Below are 19,599 nucleotides of genomic sequence, written 5' to 3'. Positions count from 1 at the left end.
CGAATGCTCTTATAGGTTTGTTTTGCAGACTTTTGGATGCTTTCTATTCAAGACTGCAGAAGATTAAGGTCTGGAAATTTGACCCTACCCACTATTGTGCAGTCTCAGAGTTGTTATATATAATATGCAGGGGATATGGCGGGTGCATGGGGACAAACCCCCTGTGCAAATGTATTGCTTTTTAGTTTTTTTCCTAGTTTGATCTTTTTAGATTTGCTGTAAAAAGGCTGCTTTTTCTGTTTTTGCTGTTAATAGGTTCATAGGAAAGTAGTAGGCTTGCAACCCTTGCAGACCTTTTTAAGCATGGCCAATTCCCCTTTTTATGCTTGAATTAACCTATCCTGTTTGGTTAGAGATTGGCCTTCCCATTCCATGGTCGATAATTATGTATTAACCCTAATGATAAGAATTTGGATTATACCATAGGTAATTTGAGGGGACTCATGCATGGAATAAAGCATTTAGGAGAGCTGCTTTTGTACATCAGTAGTATGGGGGGGGGGGCAGTCCTGGGATGAATTTTCTGTTTCCCATACATAAATCTAAGCTGCACTTGAATATGAATGGGATGAACTTTGTTTTATTTGGGTACAGAATCTGGTCCAGACCAGTGTTATTCTCTGCAAGATATATATGTCCCTTCAAACCCTTCTGTTGTTGTTGTAGAAGAGGTTTAGATCCCTAGACCACATATTTCTGATGTTGTTTGACTTGCTGATGTGCTTTAATTCCAGCAGCATTGTGTCAGAGGATGCCTTATATGTCAGACACAGGTCACCTCTTAGCAGTCTATAGGATATCAAGTTTAGTGACAGGGCTTTGAGCTGATCCATGTAGAACATGTTGTTTAGGTCTTGTATCCTTTTAGTTAGGTATCTCTTTGAGCTTTCCACTTGTTGCATGTATCTGAACAGATACATACCAAAGGGGGTGTGATGACCCACCACTGGACCAGTAATCAAGGAGTGTCAATCCTCACCACTGGCAGCAGTGGGGACGTACACTGGGAGGATGACAAGTACACACACAGTATTTCCTGATGCAGCCCTCTGGATCAAGTGCAATTTCCCTTAAGAGCACACAGAGACAACAGTCAATTTGGGGCTGGTTTCTCCCTCTTTCTCCAGACTCCCAATAAGACTCCCCACTGCACAGCTATAGAGCTGAGATCTCAGCTGAGTGGCCAAGCCAAGACCTCCAGCACCCTCTCTGTCCAACCAGTGTTTCATATCCCTGCCCAAGTAGCTGACACATACACTCTTTGAGGTTTGATTTACACAAACACACACACACACACACACACACACACACACACACACACACACACACACACACACACACATGGGAAAGGCTGGCACAGGTTTACTAGCTATGCCTCCTTTTGACCAGACTATAAGGTAGTTATCACTGCCACCAGCCAACTCCTTATCAACTACTTTAAGGCTCTTAACAAAGGTTATCTAGTCTTACTGTGTAGTATTAATATTAATACAAATGGTAGTCTGACCAAGAGCAAGGCTATTAAGACTGACCCATGCAGTGTCACCAAATAAATGTACATATACTCTCAAAACTTAAATATCTCTAGACAGATTAGCCACAATGAAAGGTTTAAATATGTTTAATAATAATAAAATAACAAGACAATACTAAATATATATTTACAGTGACATCAGAGTTCAAAACTATAGGAAATATTTAAAACAACATTGCAGGACATTCTGAAATAAAGAAAAATATCTAAATTATTGTTTGCTATATTTCTGCCTATATCTAAGAAAATTATATTATTCCCTAGAAACTTGCTTTATCAGAGCAAGGCAGATGTGGTGAATAGATCTTCTAGTTGTTGTCAGGCCCAAGACAGAATACAGAATGCTGTGTCTTACTCAGAGACCTCTCAAATTAATACCCCAAATATTACTGCTGGGATAGCTTGCAGAATGACATCATTTCTTGTCATCTGACTCTATCTCAGGTGAACCCCCTCCCCACACTGCTGGAAGCTATCAGCATTTAGCATATACCTGTGAAAATACATAGACCTCAGATCTTTGGAAGATGCTGGAAGTCATAAAACAATTACCTTCCGTCATGTTTTCAAAACTAGTAATTAGTTCACTCTGAAGACAATACAGAAAGCTTCTCAGCACAGAGTCTGTGTCCAGCTGCATTGAAAACCAAAAAATACCATATTTTATGGCTTAGCTATAAAGTAATTTAATTTCATATATTTTTCTGAAGTTAACCTCCTGTATTCCAGTTTCCACTGTTAAAATATATACATTTAAACAGTTACAATAGTGCATGTACATGTCTGTTCTTTTCCAGTAGGGCACACTGTGGTTACATTTTATGCACAAACCCTTTATAAAATATATTTTCAACACACCTCTGCACAGACCAGTTTGATATACACATGGCATGCAGTACTAATACAGTTGTAACACAAACATCTTATATAGATCATGTTGATATTCACAAATGACACATAATTATTTATAAAATTCCAGATAGCTGTGTTGGCAGTATCTACCTTTGTTACACAGGGGCATTATCCTCAATGATTGGCCTAATAAGGGCTGAGAAAAGAGTGGCAATGCCATCCCTAGATCTAGACACAATCCCTTTATTTATAAGCTGTGCAATATAGAAGAACTTTATTTTGGCAAAGGACATATGTTGGTCAAAAGTTAGGTCCTGCCCACTTAAGTTTCTAAATCCTGAACATCTGGGTCAACTTTTAGAGGCATATTGTCAATGCGATAGTTTCCTGGGGTAGATGATTTCCCAAAGAATACAATAATGCATTTTGGAGCATTTAGTTTCACTCCATAATTTTAGCACCAATTATTTGCCACAAACATTCCTGCAGGATGGTTATGCCTTCTGAGGATTCAATGACTGTTCCTAGCTTGCAGTCATCTGCAAACGTAGAGAGCCAGAGCCCTTTGGTATTGTCTTTTACTTCAGTAAAACAGATACCAAACTGGCGAGATCCTAGCACAGAACCCTGGGGGACTCCACTGGTGACCGGTCTCTTTCTGGAGGCAACTTCCACTCTTTTAATGTCCTGCATCTTATCTGTGAGCTCTGGTTCCAATTTTATTTTGAAGGAGACTTCTTTCTCATTAGAACTAATAAGTGTATAAGATATATAAGTCTAAGATTACACTATGAATGGTTGACATGTTAAATGATCAAAACGCAAAACATGGAACTAAATGTATTGACCATTCATAATACTGACAAACAAAGAGGAACCCAGTACATCAAAAATAAATACATTTTCTTTTCTGATGTATCAACTATAACCCTACCAAAACTCAGCTCAAATTTGTCTGTATAGTGGTAGTGTTACAGAAAGAACATTACTAAGGTGGACAGAAGGGCTTCCTTAATATAACCACAACACAAGAATACCTGGACACACACACACACACACACACACACACACACACACACACACACACACACACACACACACACACACACACACACACACACACACACACACACTAAATCTATGGCCCTACCTAACTCTTGCTCTAATCCTAACACACTTATATGTGCACACAGACTGCAAGCATTACCAAAATGCCACTTGCCCATTTTTTGACCAAGCTGGCAGTTGTCTAAGCATATGATCACACAAACTGTTGTTAGCACAAATGGCATTAGAATTCACTTTTTCAACCAAATAAAGGTGTTTGAACTGGTGAACTATAACTATATCTATCTATCTATATATATGTGTGTGTGTGTGTGTGTGTGTGTGTGTGTGTGTGTGTGTGTGTGTGTGTGTGTGTGTGTATAAACTACAGGTTCAACCTACCATGAAGAAAAGGAAAAAGTAAAAAATGTGACTTTACCAACTCTGTTATACGAATCAAGACTGGCAATGATTTTCTTGTATAAATGCTTTTTGACATATTGCAGCTCACCCAGATGGGATCAACTACATATGTCTCATCCACTTCATATCTGATCACTAGTAGTGAAGTAACATATTAGGGTGTATATCTTTAATTATACTAATGCTGAGCTACAGGAGATGTATGCCATGTGGCATATTTCATTCCAGAAACATTCAGACAAATAATTAATGCTGGCCAGCAACACATTTCAGTGTCTGTATTATTTACTGAGCATTCTGACAAGCATCCAGATGCTGTAATACCTTAACATGCCACAGAAACATGTAAGCAGTAAAATGGAATACATATGCTGAAAACTGTTCTCAGATTTATCTTACCCTCTTTAATTCACTGTTAATTATCACTAAATCTGACTTCTGGTCCAAGCAGTTTAATCTGCTGTCAATCCAATTCTTCTCTTTATTTTTGTAATGTTTATTGCTGATGAAGTAGCAACTGCTCTCCAATCCTTTCTCAGTTTGTTCTGTAAATGATATCCAGCCATTAGGACATATTGTCTGTAACTCTACGACATAACAAAAAGGACTGTGGTTACTCAAACTGTCTCTATAATGCTGTGAAGGAAGACAAAATTGAACATGAGCTACTATAGTGTTGCATACATGGCTTAAAATACAAGCATCATTCATTGCTTCAACAGATGACTATATTTCAAAGTGTTAAGTATCTGACCCCCTTAAATTCATTAGGGTCTAATTTACCACACAGCACAATGATTAGTGATTATTTGAAGAGACTCTTAGAATACTGCTTTGCCTCCTTCCTGCAGCAGCAGTCATTAATAAACAGTAACTGCTATGATTAACTGAACTGGTGGCCAGTCCAGTGGTGTACAGGGACGAAGCCTTGATTAGGTCCCAGGTGAGTGACCTGAGCTTTGTTAATGGGGCAGACTTCTGATGGAGCTGGCAGGGATAATGGTATGCCAATCATAAAGGGAGGGATCATGCTGATGAGCATGGATCATGGCAGAAGAAAAAACTTGTGCAAAGATTACTATGGTGGAATGTGGGATGTCCAGGGTGGGATATGCCTTTAGAGACCATGCCTCATTGCCTATCTAGCCTGTGAATGTAACATTGGCACACTGCAAGGTACAGCATCAGAAGAGGCCTAGTGCAAACACCAGCTCCACTCCACCTGCAGCAGCTGCTCTCCAATTATCCATTTCACTCCTGCTATGTGGTTTCACTCCGATGATAGCTCCATCATAACACTGCTGTCCACTGCCCCTTCCCTCTCTACTATTATCTCCAATCAGGCATTAGAACCATAAAGGGTAGGATGTCTGGCAGAACTGGAGTAGTGTCTGGTATCTGATGTTTAAGCTGCGCCACTGGAGTACAAAAATAAAGTGAAATGTTTATCAATAATTATGCACTAAATATCTTGTTGAAAAGAATGTTATTTTTATTTTTACTGCATTTTCATTTTTATATTCTGTGTAATCCTTATGCATGGTGCACTTGTTATTTTAGCACGGATTGTTGTCATAACCATTTATAGTTATATGTTTATGCAGTACAAATAAACTGGCTTCATATCTGGCAGTTAGTGTTTACATTTAACTTTCAGTAATTTGCTACCATTAAGCATCTAAATCCAAATATTGCAGTTAACTATTCTGTCTATGCGTAATCTCAAAATGGATTTTACAGTGTTTCTTAAACTAAAAGTTAAACACATAATTTAAATATGTAGAACATGATATGAGATCAAGAATTAACTAGAGACTGTATTGTTTTATTTATACTGTACTACAAATGCTAACAACTTACACCTTATACTGCAGTCTGCATTATTAAAAAGATATACACCTTAGGTACTTTGGTCCATATCAATATCTTCTTCAAGCATAATTTCCATTGCAGAATCCAGTGTGGCTCATTTTTTAAATATGGTATTTTGTTTCTGATATCTAGTAGTCCATAGATCCATATTTTTAATCTCTATAGTTGTTTTCACTTCTGTTATTGATAGTTTGCCTTTGGCTTTTCATTTTCTAGTAATAGTTATATTAGCCATTGTCAACACTAAAGAACAATCATGAGAGTATTAAAGCAAATGTTCTGCACACATCTTACAAAGAAAGTTCTCATACAAGGTTACATTTATGGACCCCAAAACACTCAGGACAGATGAATCATTCTGTCATGTCTTCCATTTAAAGCTATTGTTTGTGAAAGATCATTTTCTAGATTGGGACCTGCTTCCTGGAATGAGTGGACTACTGACGTTAAAACTCAAGAAGCCATAAAGCATTTTACAGATGCTCTAAAAGAACATCTCCACAGAGACCATCCATGCAATTGCTACCATGGCAATGGTTAATCTCTAATATAACTGGACAAGCTATAGCCTATGTATCTTTGCTCACTGAACCCAGGTCATGGCTGAAAAGAGTCAACAGAGCAGACCACCTACTGGGTTATCAAATAGTAAGTAAGTAAGTAACTAAATAAATAAATCTGTACTATTTGTGGTTGAACAAATTTACCATCAACATTCACATATCTTCCTTGATCTCTTACAGTATACCTGTATATGCATGATGATCTGAGTTCAATAAACCAGAAGTTTGGCTTCATAACATTTTAGTTTGTACATAATGTTCTTTATACTCCTTTCCTAGATTTGCCCAAATGCCTGTGCATGAACCCGTTGTTACTTTGTCATGCAATATGCCTATCATGTGCTTCCATTTGGGCAAATATTCTGTATAATGAAAGAAACGGATCGATTAAGTTATGTGCCCTTGTAGGATGCCTCCAAATCTGAAAGTCCCAAACCATCCCATTTCTTTGTTTGTATTAGGTTTTCCAATTACATTTGTTCTCTTTTGTTATTCAAAAGAAACTCCTTCATTTTATTTTGACTGCCTTCCGTATCTGATCTCTCAGTTGATACATATAAACCTGACCTACATAAAAAACACTAGGATCAAAAACATCTTAATTGCTTGTATCTTATTGCTGATTTTCAGCAATAATTTGCATAGTCTTATGTTACTTATAACCTTTTATGTATTTTCCTTCCACCTTTCTTTAGCTGTTTGCTCTACATCCTATTTCAAACAATTCCCAAGTATTGCATCTGGAAAAAATACAGAGCAGGAATACCCTGGTATCCAAGCAGAGGCAAGCAGAAGTTGCATAGAATTTTTAATAGAATAAAACCTTATGAGTAAAAATGGTAAAGTAAAACATCATGCGCAGAGACGTCAGTAGAATACAAAAAGTTTATTTTACTTTCCCGGTCAGATGAGAGCTGTGATAATACAAGAAATTTTCTGTATTTATAACTATTACATTTGTACAGTGCAGTTCATTTCATTAGAATAAAAACAAAAGTGGTGTCTTTTGATAGGGTCAGAAGAAATGGATAGTGGTCCAATGGTGTTGGTGGTGGTTTTAAGCTTAACGTATGGTATAATGTGGGTTGGAAAGTAGCGGCTAATGTGGTTCTCTAAAAATGACAAGGGAACCAATAAGAGAGGTGGCTTAAAGTGTGTAAAGATAACCTAGGGTTGGACTTTAAAGTGTCCATGTAAGACGATTAATTAGCTGTTGTGTGGTGGATAAGGGGCCAAGCACCATTTGTAGCATTTCTCACAGTGATAAGTTGTGGGTTGTTGCAGACAGATGAGGATAAGGTGAAGGCCTACAAAGTGGGACTGGAAGGTGGAATAAAAATTGATAATGATTGGAAGGGACTAAGGACAAAATAGTCGGCTGGTGTATGCATGGTGGGGGCTATGAATGGTCAGTGACCGAGGAGACTGATTGGTGAAAGAATGGATGCGAGGCCACACAATGTATGAGTATGATCAGGCTGTGGGTATTGGGCAAGGCTTTGGAGATAGAAGTACTTTATTGGGCCGCAAAGGCTCGAATAGAGCGAGAGTGGTTAGATAAGAATAAAAATATGAATGGTTGGATACAAATATAAATAAATAGTGAAAATCAGATAAAATAAAAATGAAAATGAAATAAAATAAAGATAAAGTCTCAACAAGGAAAGAGCATGATGGGCTGGTGTGGAATGCAGGGATGGGGAAAAAAACTCTGTATGCTGAAAACCCACAAATAGCGACTAAGTAGAAGACACATGTGTAACTTAACTATTGAAAACCATGTTAAACAACTTAGTACAAAATTAAGTAAAACCCCTTAGATTTATGATTTGGTAAATAGTATGTGTCTTGTCTCTTAGTGATAGGTTGTGGACTGTTACAGATGGAAGGGGATAGGACAAGTGCCTACAAAGCCAGATTGGAAGGTGGAATAGAAATGGATAATGACTGAAAGGGACTAAGGGCTAAATGGTTGGCTGGTGTATGGGTGGTGGGGGCTATGATTGGTCAGTGACCAGGGTGGGTGACTGGTAAATGAGCAAGTACAAGGCCAAATGATGTGTGAGTATGACAGGGCTGTGTGTATTGGGCAAGGCAGGGAGACAGAAGTATGTTATTGGGCTGCAAAGGCCCATGTAAAGTGAGTGGCTTATCATTTTTTCACAGTGACACACTAGAGTCAAGCCAACAAGGTCTTCTTTCCCCACTGATTCTGCCAAGTCTGTTCCCTTGGCTGTGGTTTCGCTAGATAGTAGGTAGGGAGAGTGGGAATCTCGTTCATCTATTCTTGTGTGTCACTAATCTGATGACTAGGATTTTGGCTACCTTGAGAGAGTCATAGTTACTCCCACCGTTTACCTGCACTTCATCGAATTTCTTCACTTTGACATTCAGAGCACTGGACAGAAATCACATTGCATCAACACCCATCTCGGGCCTTCGTGATACTTTGTTTTAATTAAACAGTCAGATTCCCCCGGTCTGCACCGGTTCTATGTTAGCTGCTAGCTGCCTGACGATGCGGGACACTGGTCAGGACCGGCACCCACCACTTGGGGCGATCCACAGGAGTGGCCTGGCGTGTGTCCAGAGTCTCCACTGCTGTCCCCCTGTCCCCCTGGGAGGAGGGCATAGTGAGGAGGCAATGCCTCATCCAACAGTGGCACGTGCCCAGCCCCTCTACATGTCTAAGCCCAACCGACCCAGCCCCTAGAGCCAATCCTTATCCCAAAGTTACAGATCTGGCTTGCCGACTTCCCTAACCTACATTGTTCTAACATACCAAAGGCTGTTCACCTTGGAGACCTGTTGCAGATATGGGTGTGGCCCGGCATGAGACTTACACCCTCTCCCTTGGATTTTCAAGGGCTGGCGAGAGCTCACCAGACACTTTCCAGGGCATGAGCCTCTCTCAGGGCAAACCCATTCCAGGGTGTCCTGCCTTTACAAAGAAAAGAGAACTCTCCTAAGGGCCCCCACTGACTTCTCCGGGATCATTTGCATCACCACAGCTGGATGCTGCAAGGTGCCCATCTCCGCTCCTCTGGATTCGGGGATCTGAACCCAACTCCCTTTCGATCAGCCAAGGGAGAGGGAAGCCATCTCCTGTCCATTTGGAACAGTGCTTGCCTATCTCTCAGGACTGACTGACCCATGTTCAACTGCTGTTCACATAGAGCCCTTCTCCACTTCAGCCTTCAAAGCTCTTGTTTGAATATTTGCTATTACCACCAAGAAATGCACCCACAGCAGCTCCACTTGGGTCCTCGCCCTGGGCTTCAGTGCCACTGTGGCAGTAATCCTACTTGTCATGGCATAACCTCCACAGCTCCCAGCACCGGCGATGGCTGGGTATGGGCCCGACACTCCAGTGCCATCCAATTTCAGGGCTAGTTAATATGGCAGATAAATTGTTACACACTCCTTAGTGGATTCTGACTTCCATGACCACCATCCTGCTGTCTATATCAACCAACACCTCTTCTGGGGTCTGATGAGTCTCGGCATCGGGCATCTTAACCCTGCGTTTGGTTCATCCCGCAGCACCAGTTCTGCTTACCAAAAGTGGCCCATTGGGTGATCTCATTCCATGCCTGGCTCCATGCCAACAAATCAAGCTTCTTACCCCCTTAAAGTTTGAGAATAGGTTGAGATTGTTTTTGCCCCAAGACCTCTAATTATTTGCTTTACCAGATAAAAGTGCATCTGCTGAGTGCCAGCTATCCTGAGGAAAACTTCAGAGGGAACCAGCTTCTAGATGGTTTGATTAGTCTTTCACCCCTATACCTAGGTTGGATGACCAATTTGCATGTCAGGTCTACTACAGACCTCCAGCAGAGTTTCCTCTGGCTTCGCCCTGCCCAGGCATAGGTCCTCATCTTTCAGGTCTCACCAGACTCTAAAAAAACTCAAATTTATTTCTCTTCAATCAAAACCTGGCTGACAAATTCAAACCTATTCCTTAATCCCAATAAAACAAAACTGATGTTCTTCACCCCAAAACAGTATCTCAATCAAAAATCTGCAAATAATACTAAAATTGCAGTAGTATCACATAGTAAATTACTGGATATTGTAATAGGTGACAATCTTAAACTTGATCAATATAGTCTTCGATTTTCAACCATTGTTTATTTTTTATGTATTTTATTTCTGGAGCTTTTCTCCCTGAGCCTCCACTGAAAAAGGACATGTGTCAGACTTTCCCAGTAAACAAATGTAAAACAAAATAAATAAACAAATAATTAATTAAAAAGACCCACCAGAAACTTGGCTCCCTTTACAGGGCAAAACAGTACCTTACAGGCCCAACAAGAAAAACCCTAGCCTCATCCTATCTGCTTCCAATCCTCTTATATGCCTCACCTATCCTTATAAACCTAAATTCTACACTAAAATCCAGGCTAGCCTCCTCTTACAACAAAGTAGCCAAATTTGCTACCAACACTGAACACCGAACTTACCACTGCCAAGCCTTGAAACAGCTAAACGGGCTACAGATTAACAGCTACATAACATGCTCTCATCTAGTTATAGTATACAAACTGATATGCTATCCTGAAAAATGCCCTGCATTAAAAAACATATTATTGCTCTACACTTCACTAGGGTCCTCCATTATAGTGATAAATTTCTACTAAGCACTACTAAAGAAAATAATTAATTGGGAGATTCACTACACTCTTGTTACAGCTCCAAACTCTGGAACACCATCCCTACACAAGTACAAATGACTAATAAACTCCTAAGCTATAAAATCCAGCTCAGACAATACCTTATCCAATCTTGGTCATGTTCATATTCATCACTAGGTTGAGACCTCTAGGGAAAGCACAGACTTCTTATTGCTTTTCACTAACATTTTGCCCACCTCTACTTGAATCACTATACCCCTAGCAACTTTCCCTCCTGCACTTGAATCAATACATGACTTTTCACCCTCCTCTTCAACAACACTTCTCATCTTAATCTGCTTAAACTCTAAAAAACGCATCAACCTTGTTGTAACTTATATCCCACCAGGGAACAATACAGAAAACCTGGAGCAAACCCTGAGCTGGCTATCCACCAGCTACCCACAAGAAACTATGGTTCTTGGAGACATCAACATAGACTGGTCTCTCTGTTCTACCCATTCAACTCCAAAACCTATCAATCTACATGGTTTTTCCCAAACCATCCTATCTCCAACTAGAATAGGCAACTCTCTTCAAAAAGAAAGCATCATTGACTGGATCCTTACTAATAGGGACTCAAATAATTACACCACAGGTACCCTTCCCAGTGACCTCAGTGATCACCTAATTACTTATATCATTAAACATAAATGCCCAACTTCTAACTCCCCCTATATAGACTAATCAGAAACAAAAAGAAATTTGTCCCACAACTATTTCTTGCCGACCTGAAATCTTGCAACTGGTCCATAAAAAACCCTACCAATCAATGAGAGTGTGTCACACTTCAATGACACATTTCTCAAGATACTTGACGCACATGCCCCACATAGACAAATTAGATCCAAAGTTCGCGTAGCACCTTGGCTAACTAAAGAAACCAAAACCAAAATCAAATTTCGTGACCAAGCCTGGGATAAGTGGAGGGCCACAAAAAACGCCCAAGATCGCACTAAATTTCAACAACTAAGAAACACCACCAAAGCAGCTGTTACCCAGGACAAAAAACAATACTTCTACCACCTCCAGCACAAACACCAGAACAACCCAAAGAAATTCTGGGCAGGTTTTAACAACCTTTTGCACCCAGGTAAAACCTCCACCCCAACCCCCGAGAAACTGATAGAGAAAGGACAGGAAGAAGTAGCCAACACCTTCAACTCCTTCTTCACTGAAACTGTCCAAAATCTAGCCAGTCAACTAACTTCCACGTCACCATCTGCTGTTCAACAGCACGTCGCCACCCCTACCCCCTTCAAGTTAAAGCCAGTCTCTTCCTCTTATATACGTACCCTCCTAAAAAAACTCAAACCAACCACCCTAGCGGCTGACCACCTCCCTGCAGAATTCTTACAAATCGCATCTGATGTAATAGACTACCCAATAACAATCCTTATCAATAGAACTATAGCTGAGACGCATATCCCTACTATCTGGAAGATCTCTTATATCATTCCACTTCACAAAGGAGGTACCTCCATGGAAACCTCAAATTATAGACCAATAGCTATCCTATCCCCAATAGCGAAAATCATGGAGAGATGCATCCACAAGCAACTTCTCCACTACCTAACCGTTAATCATCTCTTGTCCAACTCCCAGCATGGCTTTCCCACCATAGTACAACTACCGCCCTCCTTTCCTTTGTTGACTCCATCAATAACAATCGCAACAACAAACTTATATCCTCTGCCCTCTTTTTGGACCTATCAAAAGCTTTCGATATGGTCAATCATCAGCTCCTCCTTAACACCCTTGAAGCCTTGCATCTGGACACACCAGCACTAAGCTGGTTTAAGACCTACCTAACGGGTAGGCAACAAGCTGTCCTGTGGCAAAACTGTATATCAGGACTACTCCCAATTACCATAGGTGTACCTCAGGGCTCCATACTGGGTCCACTTCTGTTTTCCATCTTCATAAATAACCTTAAATCAGTCATCCCTAAATCCACCTGCATACAATATGCACTCCACCCTAATCTGCTCTGACGTCTCCATCTTGAATCTCCAAACTATCACTCAACATTGTTTTTCTCTAATTGAAAAATGGTTCACCGACTTGAAACTTCTACTTAATCCAACTAAAACGAAATTACTACTATTCTTCCCCAATGTTTCCTCATCCCAGGACAAAGAACTTTCAAACACTAACAATATAACCTTCCATGTTAAATCTAACAATGGGACCCTCATAACCCCTGTCACCAGTACCAAACTACTTGGAGTTACCATTGATCACAAGCTCAAATTTGACATACACATTACTCAAACTATAAAGTCTGCTAACAAAAAACTAGGATCTATGTACAGAATTAAAAACTTCTTAACTCCTTCTACCAAATTAACTATTGCCCGCACCCATCTCCTCTCTCCCCTCCTCTACGCATCCCCAGTCCTCTCTTTCCTCAATAAACGTGAACTTAACATGCTCTCTCGTGCTTACAACCATATTGCTAGATTTATAACAGGTTCCCCTTATCGAACCCACCATTGTCTTAACTTGAGGAACCTTGGCTGGCTAGAACTGCCTAATCTCAAACTTAACCAACTCACCGAGGCTTACAAAATAATCAACCATCCTGATAAAACTCCATCACTATCCGGCATTCTGGCTCCTTACTCTAATCTCAATAGTCTTCGGTCATCTAACAGTTCCCTTATCCTTACCACTAAAGCTAAGAACTCAGGTGGGGATGCCCTCTACGCTAACTCCATTGGCAAACCATGGAACTCATTGCCAAACTACCTAAGACTTGCAACTTCACGCACTCAATTTAAAAACAACCTTAAAGAATATCTCACAACCCAATGGATATGCCCTTGTCGTGCACCTGACTAACTACATATCTCATACCCTACTAGTCCCACTTCCTCCTAGCACATTCTCTTATTCAGACCTTTAAAATCACTCATTCCTAATCTCAATGAGGTTTTTACCTGATCATGTCTATTTTACATCCCATGTGAAATTAATACCATGCTTAACCAACAGCTTGTTCTGTATCCTATATAACTACTAATGTCATTTTTTTTCATCTTGTAAATGTTATTTGTACTCTCTTATTGTAAAACTATTTTGTATCTATTTTAACATGTATTAATATTTTGCTTGTTTGGAGCTTTTCTCCTCAGGCCTCTACTGAAAACGGATATGTATCCAGCTAGACTAGCCCGGTTAACAAATGTAAAATAAATAAAAATAAATAAATCTTTTTGTTTTTCTAACTGTCCCCATCCATCGCTCAACCCCTTTCATGCACCCTCTGTATAACTAAGCTATAAACCTTCTAGATACACCAGTTTGGAAAAGGCAGCCTAAATAGAACAACATTTTCAGTTATGTGATATTACCACTATACTTTATACAAACAGACCTAATCCTATACCCTGCTCTGTCAGTCATGTAATATTACCAATATCTTCCTATACAAACAGAACTAATCCTATACCATGCCCTCTCAGTCATGTAATATTAACAATATCCTCCTATATAAACAGAACTAATCCTATACCCTACTCTTTCAGTCATGTAATATTACCATCATCCTCCTACAAAAACAGAACTAATCCTATACCCTGCTCTCTCAGGCATGTAATATTACCACTGTCCTCCTATACAAACAGAACTAATCCTATACCTCGCTCTCTCAGTCATGTAATATTATCACTATCCTCCTATACAAACAGAACTAATCCTATACCCTGCTCTCTAGTCATGTAATATTACCATTATCCTCCTACACAAACAGAACTAATCCTATACCCTGCTCTCTCAGTCATGTAATATTACCACTGTCCTCCTATACAAACAGAACTAATCCTATACCTCGCTCTCTCAGTCATGTAATATTATCACTATCCTCCTATACAAACAGAACTAATCCTATACCCTGCTCTCTCAGTCATGTAATATTGCCACTATCCTCATATACACACAAAACTAATCCTATACCATGCTCTCTCAGGCATGTAATATTACCAGTATCCTCCTATACAAACAGAACTAATCCTATACCCTGCCCTCTCAATCATTTAATATTACCACCATCCTCCTATACAAACAGAACTAATCCTATACCCTGCTCTCTCAGTCATGTAATATTACCACTATCTTCGTATACAAACAGAACTAATCCTATACCATGCTCTCTCAGTAATGTAATATTACCACTGTCCTCCTATACAACAGAACTAATCCTATACCCTACTCTCTCAGTCATGTAATATTACCACTATCCTCCCATACACACAGAACTAGTCCTATACCATGCTCTCTCAGTGATGTGATATTACCAATATCCTCCTATACACACAGAACTAGTCCTATACCCTGCTCCCTCAGTCATGTAATATTACCACTATACTCTATACAAACAGAACTAATCCTATACCCTTCCCTCTCAGTCATGTAATATTACCAATATCTTACTATACCAACAGAACTAATCCTATACCATGCTCTTTCAGTCATGTAATATTACCACTATCCTCCTATACAAACAGAACTAATCCTATACCCTGCCCTCTCAGTCATGTAATATTACCAATATCCTCCTATACAAACAGAACTAATCATATACCCTGCTCTCTCAGTCATGTAATATTACCACTATCTTCCTACACAAACAGAACTAATCCTATACCCTGCTCTCTCAGTCATGTAATATCACCAGAATCCTACTATACAACCAGAACTAATCCTATACCCTGCTCTCTCAGTCATGTAATATTACCATTATCCTCCTATACACACAGAACTAATCCTATACCATGCTCTCTCAGTCATGTAATATTACCAATATCCTCCTATACAAACAGAACTTATCCTATACCCTGCCCTCTCAGTCATGTAATATTACCACCATCATCCTATACAAACAGAACTAATCCTATATCCTGCTCTCTCAGTCATGTAATATTACCACTATCTTCATATACAAACAGAGCTAATCCTATACCACGCTCCCTCAGTCATATAATATTACCACTGTCCTCCTCTACAAACAGAACTAATCATATACCCTGTTCTCTCAGTCATGTAATATTAACACTATCCTCCTATGCAAACAGAACTAATCCTACACCCTGCTCTCTCAGTGATGTGATATTACCAATATCCTCCTATACACACAGAACTAATCTTATACCCTGCTCTCTCAGTCATGTATTATTACCACTATACTCTATACAAACAGAACTAATCCTATACCCTTCCCTCTCAGTCATGTAATATTACCAATATCCTCCTATACAAACAGAACAAATCCTATACCACGCTCTCTGTCATGTAGTATTACCACTATCCTCCTATACTAACAGAACTAATCTTATACCCTGCCTTCTCAGTCATGTAATATTACAAATATCCTCCTATACAAACATAACTAATCCTGTACCCTGCTCTCTCAGTCATGGAATATAGTCACTATCCTCTTATACAAACAGAACTAATCCTATACCCTGCTCTCTCAGTCATGTAATATTACCACTAGCCTCCTATACAAACAGACCTAATCATATAACCTGCTCACTCAGTCATGTAATATTACCACTATCCTCCTATACAAACAGAACTAATCCTATACCCTGCTCTCTCAGTCAGGTAATATAACCACTATCCTCCTATACAAACAGAACTAATCCTATACCCTGCTCTCTCAGTCATTTAATATTACCACTATCCTCCTATACAAACAGAACGAATCCTATTCCCTGCTCTCTCAGTCATGGAATATAGTCACTATCCTCTTATATAAACAGAACTAATCCTATACCCTGCTCTCTCAGTTATGTAATATTACCAATATCCTCCTATACAAACAGAACTAATCCTATAATGTGCTCTCTCAGTCATGTAATATAACCACTATCCTCCTATACAAACGGAACTAATCCTATACCCTGCTCTCTCAGTCATGTAATATTACCACTATCCTCCTATACAAACAGAACTAATCCTATACCCTGTTCTCTCAGTCATGTAATATTACCACAATCCTCCTATACAAACAGAACTAATCCTATACCCTGCTCTCTCAGTCATGTAATATTACCACTATCCTCCTATACAAACAGAACTAATCCTATACCCTGCTCTCTCAGTCATGTAATGTAACCACTATCCTCCTATACAAACAGAACTAGTCCTGTACCCAGCTCTCTCAGTCATGTAATATTATCACTATCCTCCTATATAGTACTAATATCTCCCTGTCCCTACACAATAAGTTACTTCATTATATCTCTTGAATTCTTTACATATCTATACAATACTAAAATCACCCTTCCTACATAATTTTATATTTTACCTCATTACATATCTTGAACTCCTTGCAAGCCTTTCTTTACTGAAATTTAAGAACACTAAACATTTTTACAATGTTTTCCCATCTACAGTATCAAATAAATAAAGAGGTGGCAGGAATATATAGAAGGACTGTATAAGTATGATCTGAATGTTGTCGATACATATAATGTGTTCCCTGATCTAGAAGCAGACATTCTGGATACCGAAGTTAGATGGACTCTAGAATGTCTTGCCATTAACAAGATTGTAGGAAGTGATGGGATTCCAGCTGAGTTGTTTATACAGTTCTTGTAACCCTAATTATGATGTTCTTTGAGAACACAACAATGCTCATTAGATTGGAAAAGGTCAATTTAAACTGCGGTCTCAAAAAAGAAAGGCAATACTAAAGATTGCTCAAATTATTGAACAATTGCAGTTGTTTCCCATGCTAACAGGTAATGCTGAAGGTCTGACAGTTTAGACTGCAGCAATATATGCCACAATAAATTCCAGATGTACAAGCTAACTTTAGAATGAGCAGGGGTACTGGAGATCAAACTGACAATATTTTGCTAGATAATGGAGAAGGCAAGGTTGTTCCAGAAAAATATTTATGTCTACCTTATCGAATGATATAAAGCCTTTGACTCTCTAGACCATAGCAAAATGTGGCATGTAGATAAATAGGGATACATGATCACCTTAATTGCCTCTGGAGGAATCTGTATGCAGCATGAGGTGCAACAGCTCAAACTATATATGGAACAACTGACTTGTTCAAGAGTGAGAAAGGAATGCAAGGCCATATATTACCACCCTACAGATTGTGTATATACTGAATACAGCATGCAAAATGTTGGGTTAGAAGAACCAGATGTTTAAATATAAATTGCTGAAAGAAATCTTTACAGTCTCAGATATGCAGATGTTACCACCGTAATGTATGAAAGTGAAGAAGAGTTGAAAAGCCTGTATTTGAAGGTAGACGTAGAAAGCATAAAAACTCCCTTGTTGCTCAACATGGACACACACACACACACACATACACAAAATAAAATGGAACTATGTCATCTAGTCCTATTAATACAAGGGTCTTATTAATGCTTTACCCAGGTGAACAAATTCAATAACAGATGGGGAAGAACTAGAAACAGTGGCAAATATTATTTTTCTGTGTTCAAAGATTTATGCAAATAGTCATGAAATAGGTTCATACGTCTATACTAGGCTAATGACCACCAGAGCTTTTATAAGCCTAGCCATGCAGTCCAACCTAATTGTGTCCCTATGTATCATGGGTGTTTATTAGGAGATGGTATGTTCATTAGGAAGTTTCTAAAGGTTATGTGAGAGAGGGTATGTTAGACAGAAGCAGACAGTAATGCCCAAACTATCAGAGACATAGGGAACATACCCATGGCGAATTTTCAATTTCCTATCCCTTCATCAAGGTTATGCTTAAATAGGGTTAGGGATGCACTCTGTTTCAAATGGATGGGGATACTGTTCCAGAGTATGTGTGTCCTCTGAGACACATATCTGTCTCACCAACATGTCTTATTTAAATCTTTGGATCTGTTGGTTCTGATGCTGTTTGTTTTGTGGATGTGCAAAAGGTCCATCAGAGCTAGATCCAAGGATGCCTTTTATGTCAGGCATAGATCGCCTGTCAGTAACCTGTAGGAGATAGAATATAGAGAGAGGTCCTTAAGGCACTCTGTATAGGACAATGTGTTTATACCTTGGATTCTCCTGGTAGGGAAACTTTGTCGACATTCTGGTCAGGTACGTGCTGAAGGGGCATTATACTCAATGGTGGGTCTGATAAGGATCAAATAAAGTGGTACTATGACTTTCCTGGCCCTGGATGCCATGCCCTTACTTATAGGTTGGATGACATAGAGTGATATTCTTTCTACCTTGGTCACATGTTGTACAAAGGCCATATTACTGTCTACATATATTCCTAGACCCTATTCAGCTCTTAGGAGTGTCTTATCAATGGAGTAATTAGCCTGGGTGGCAGTTTTCCCAGACACACTACAATGCATTTTTTGGCATTGAGTTTTAATCTGTGACTATGGCACCAATCATTTGTATGTGTTAGACCTGCTTGTAATATGTTTGTGTCATGGGGGGGGGGGTCATCTTTAAACTTGGTTTGCCAAAGGCCTTTGACATTAGCCTTTAATTCCAAGAAGTATATGTCAAATATAAGTGTTACCAGAATGGAGCCCTGAAGTACCCACTAGTGATTGGTCTCTTAGTGGTGGTGGTCTCACCAATACTGACTTCCTGGGTCCTGTCTGTGAGCCAGCTGGCAATCCAACAAGTCATGTAG

General features: G+C 39.4%; 1 protein-coding gene across 1 annotated transcript in view; it reads right to left on the bottom strand.

Moving 5' to 3' along the window:
- Positions 1 to 19,599, bottom strand: part of LOC122797221 (C-type lectin domain family 4 member E-like) — a 589,212-nt gene that overhangs the window by 238,485 nt on the left and 331,128 nt on the right. Inside the window, exon 4 of the mRNA XM_044066058.1 lies at positions 4,256 to 4,443. Coding sequence (XP_043921993.1) covers positions 4,256 to 4,443 — 188 coding nt within the window. The remainder of the gene's footprint in view (positions 1 to 4,255; positions 4,444 to 19,599) is intronic.

Source organism: Protopterus annectens, chromosome 3.part0 (genome assembly GCF_019279795.1).
Source record: "Protopterus annectens isolate FY-2018-M chromosome 3.part0, PAN1.0, whole genome shotgun sequence".
NCBI classification, from domain to species: Eukaryota; Metazoa; Chordata; order Ceratodontiformes; family Protopteridae; genus Protopterus; species Protopterus annectens.
Note: the sequence above shows the minus strand (reverse complement) of the source record. Positions and strands in the feature narration are given on the sequence as shown.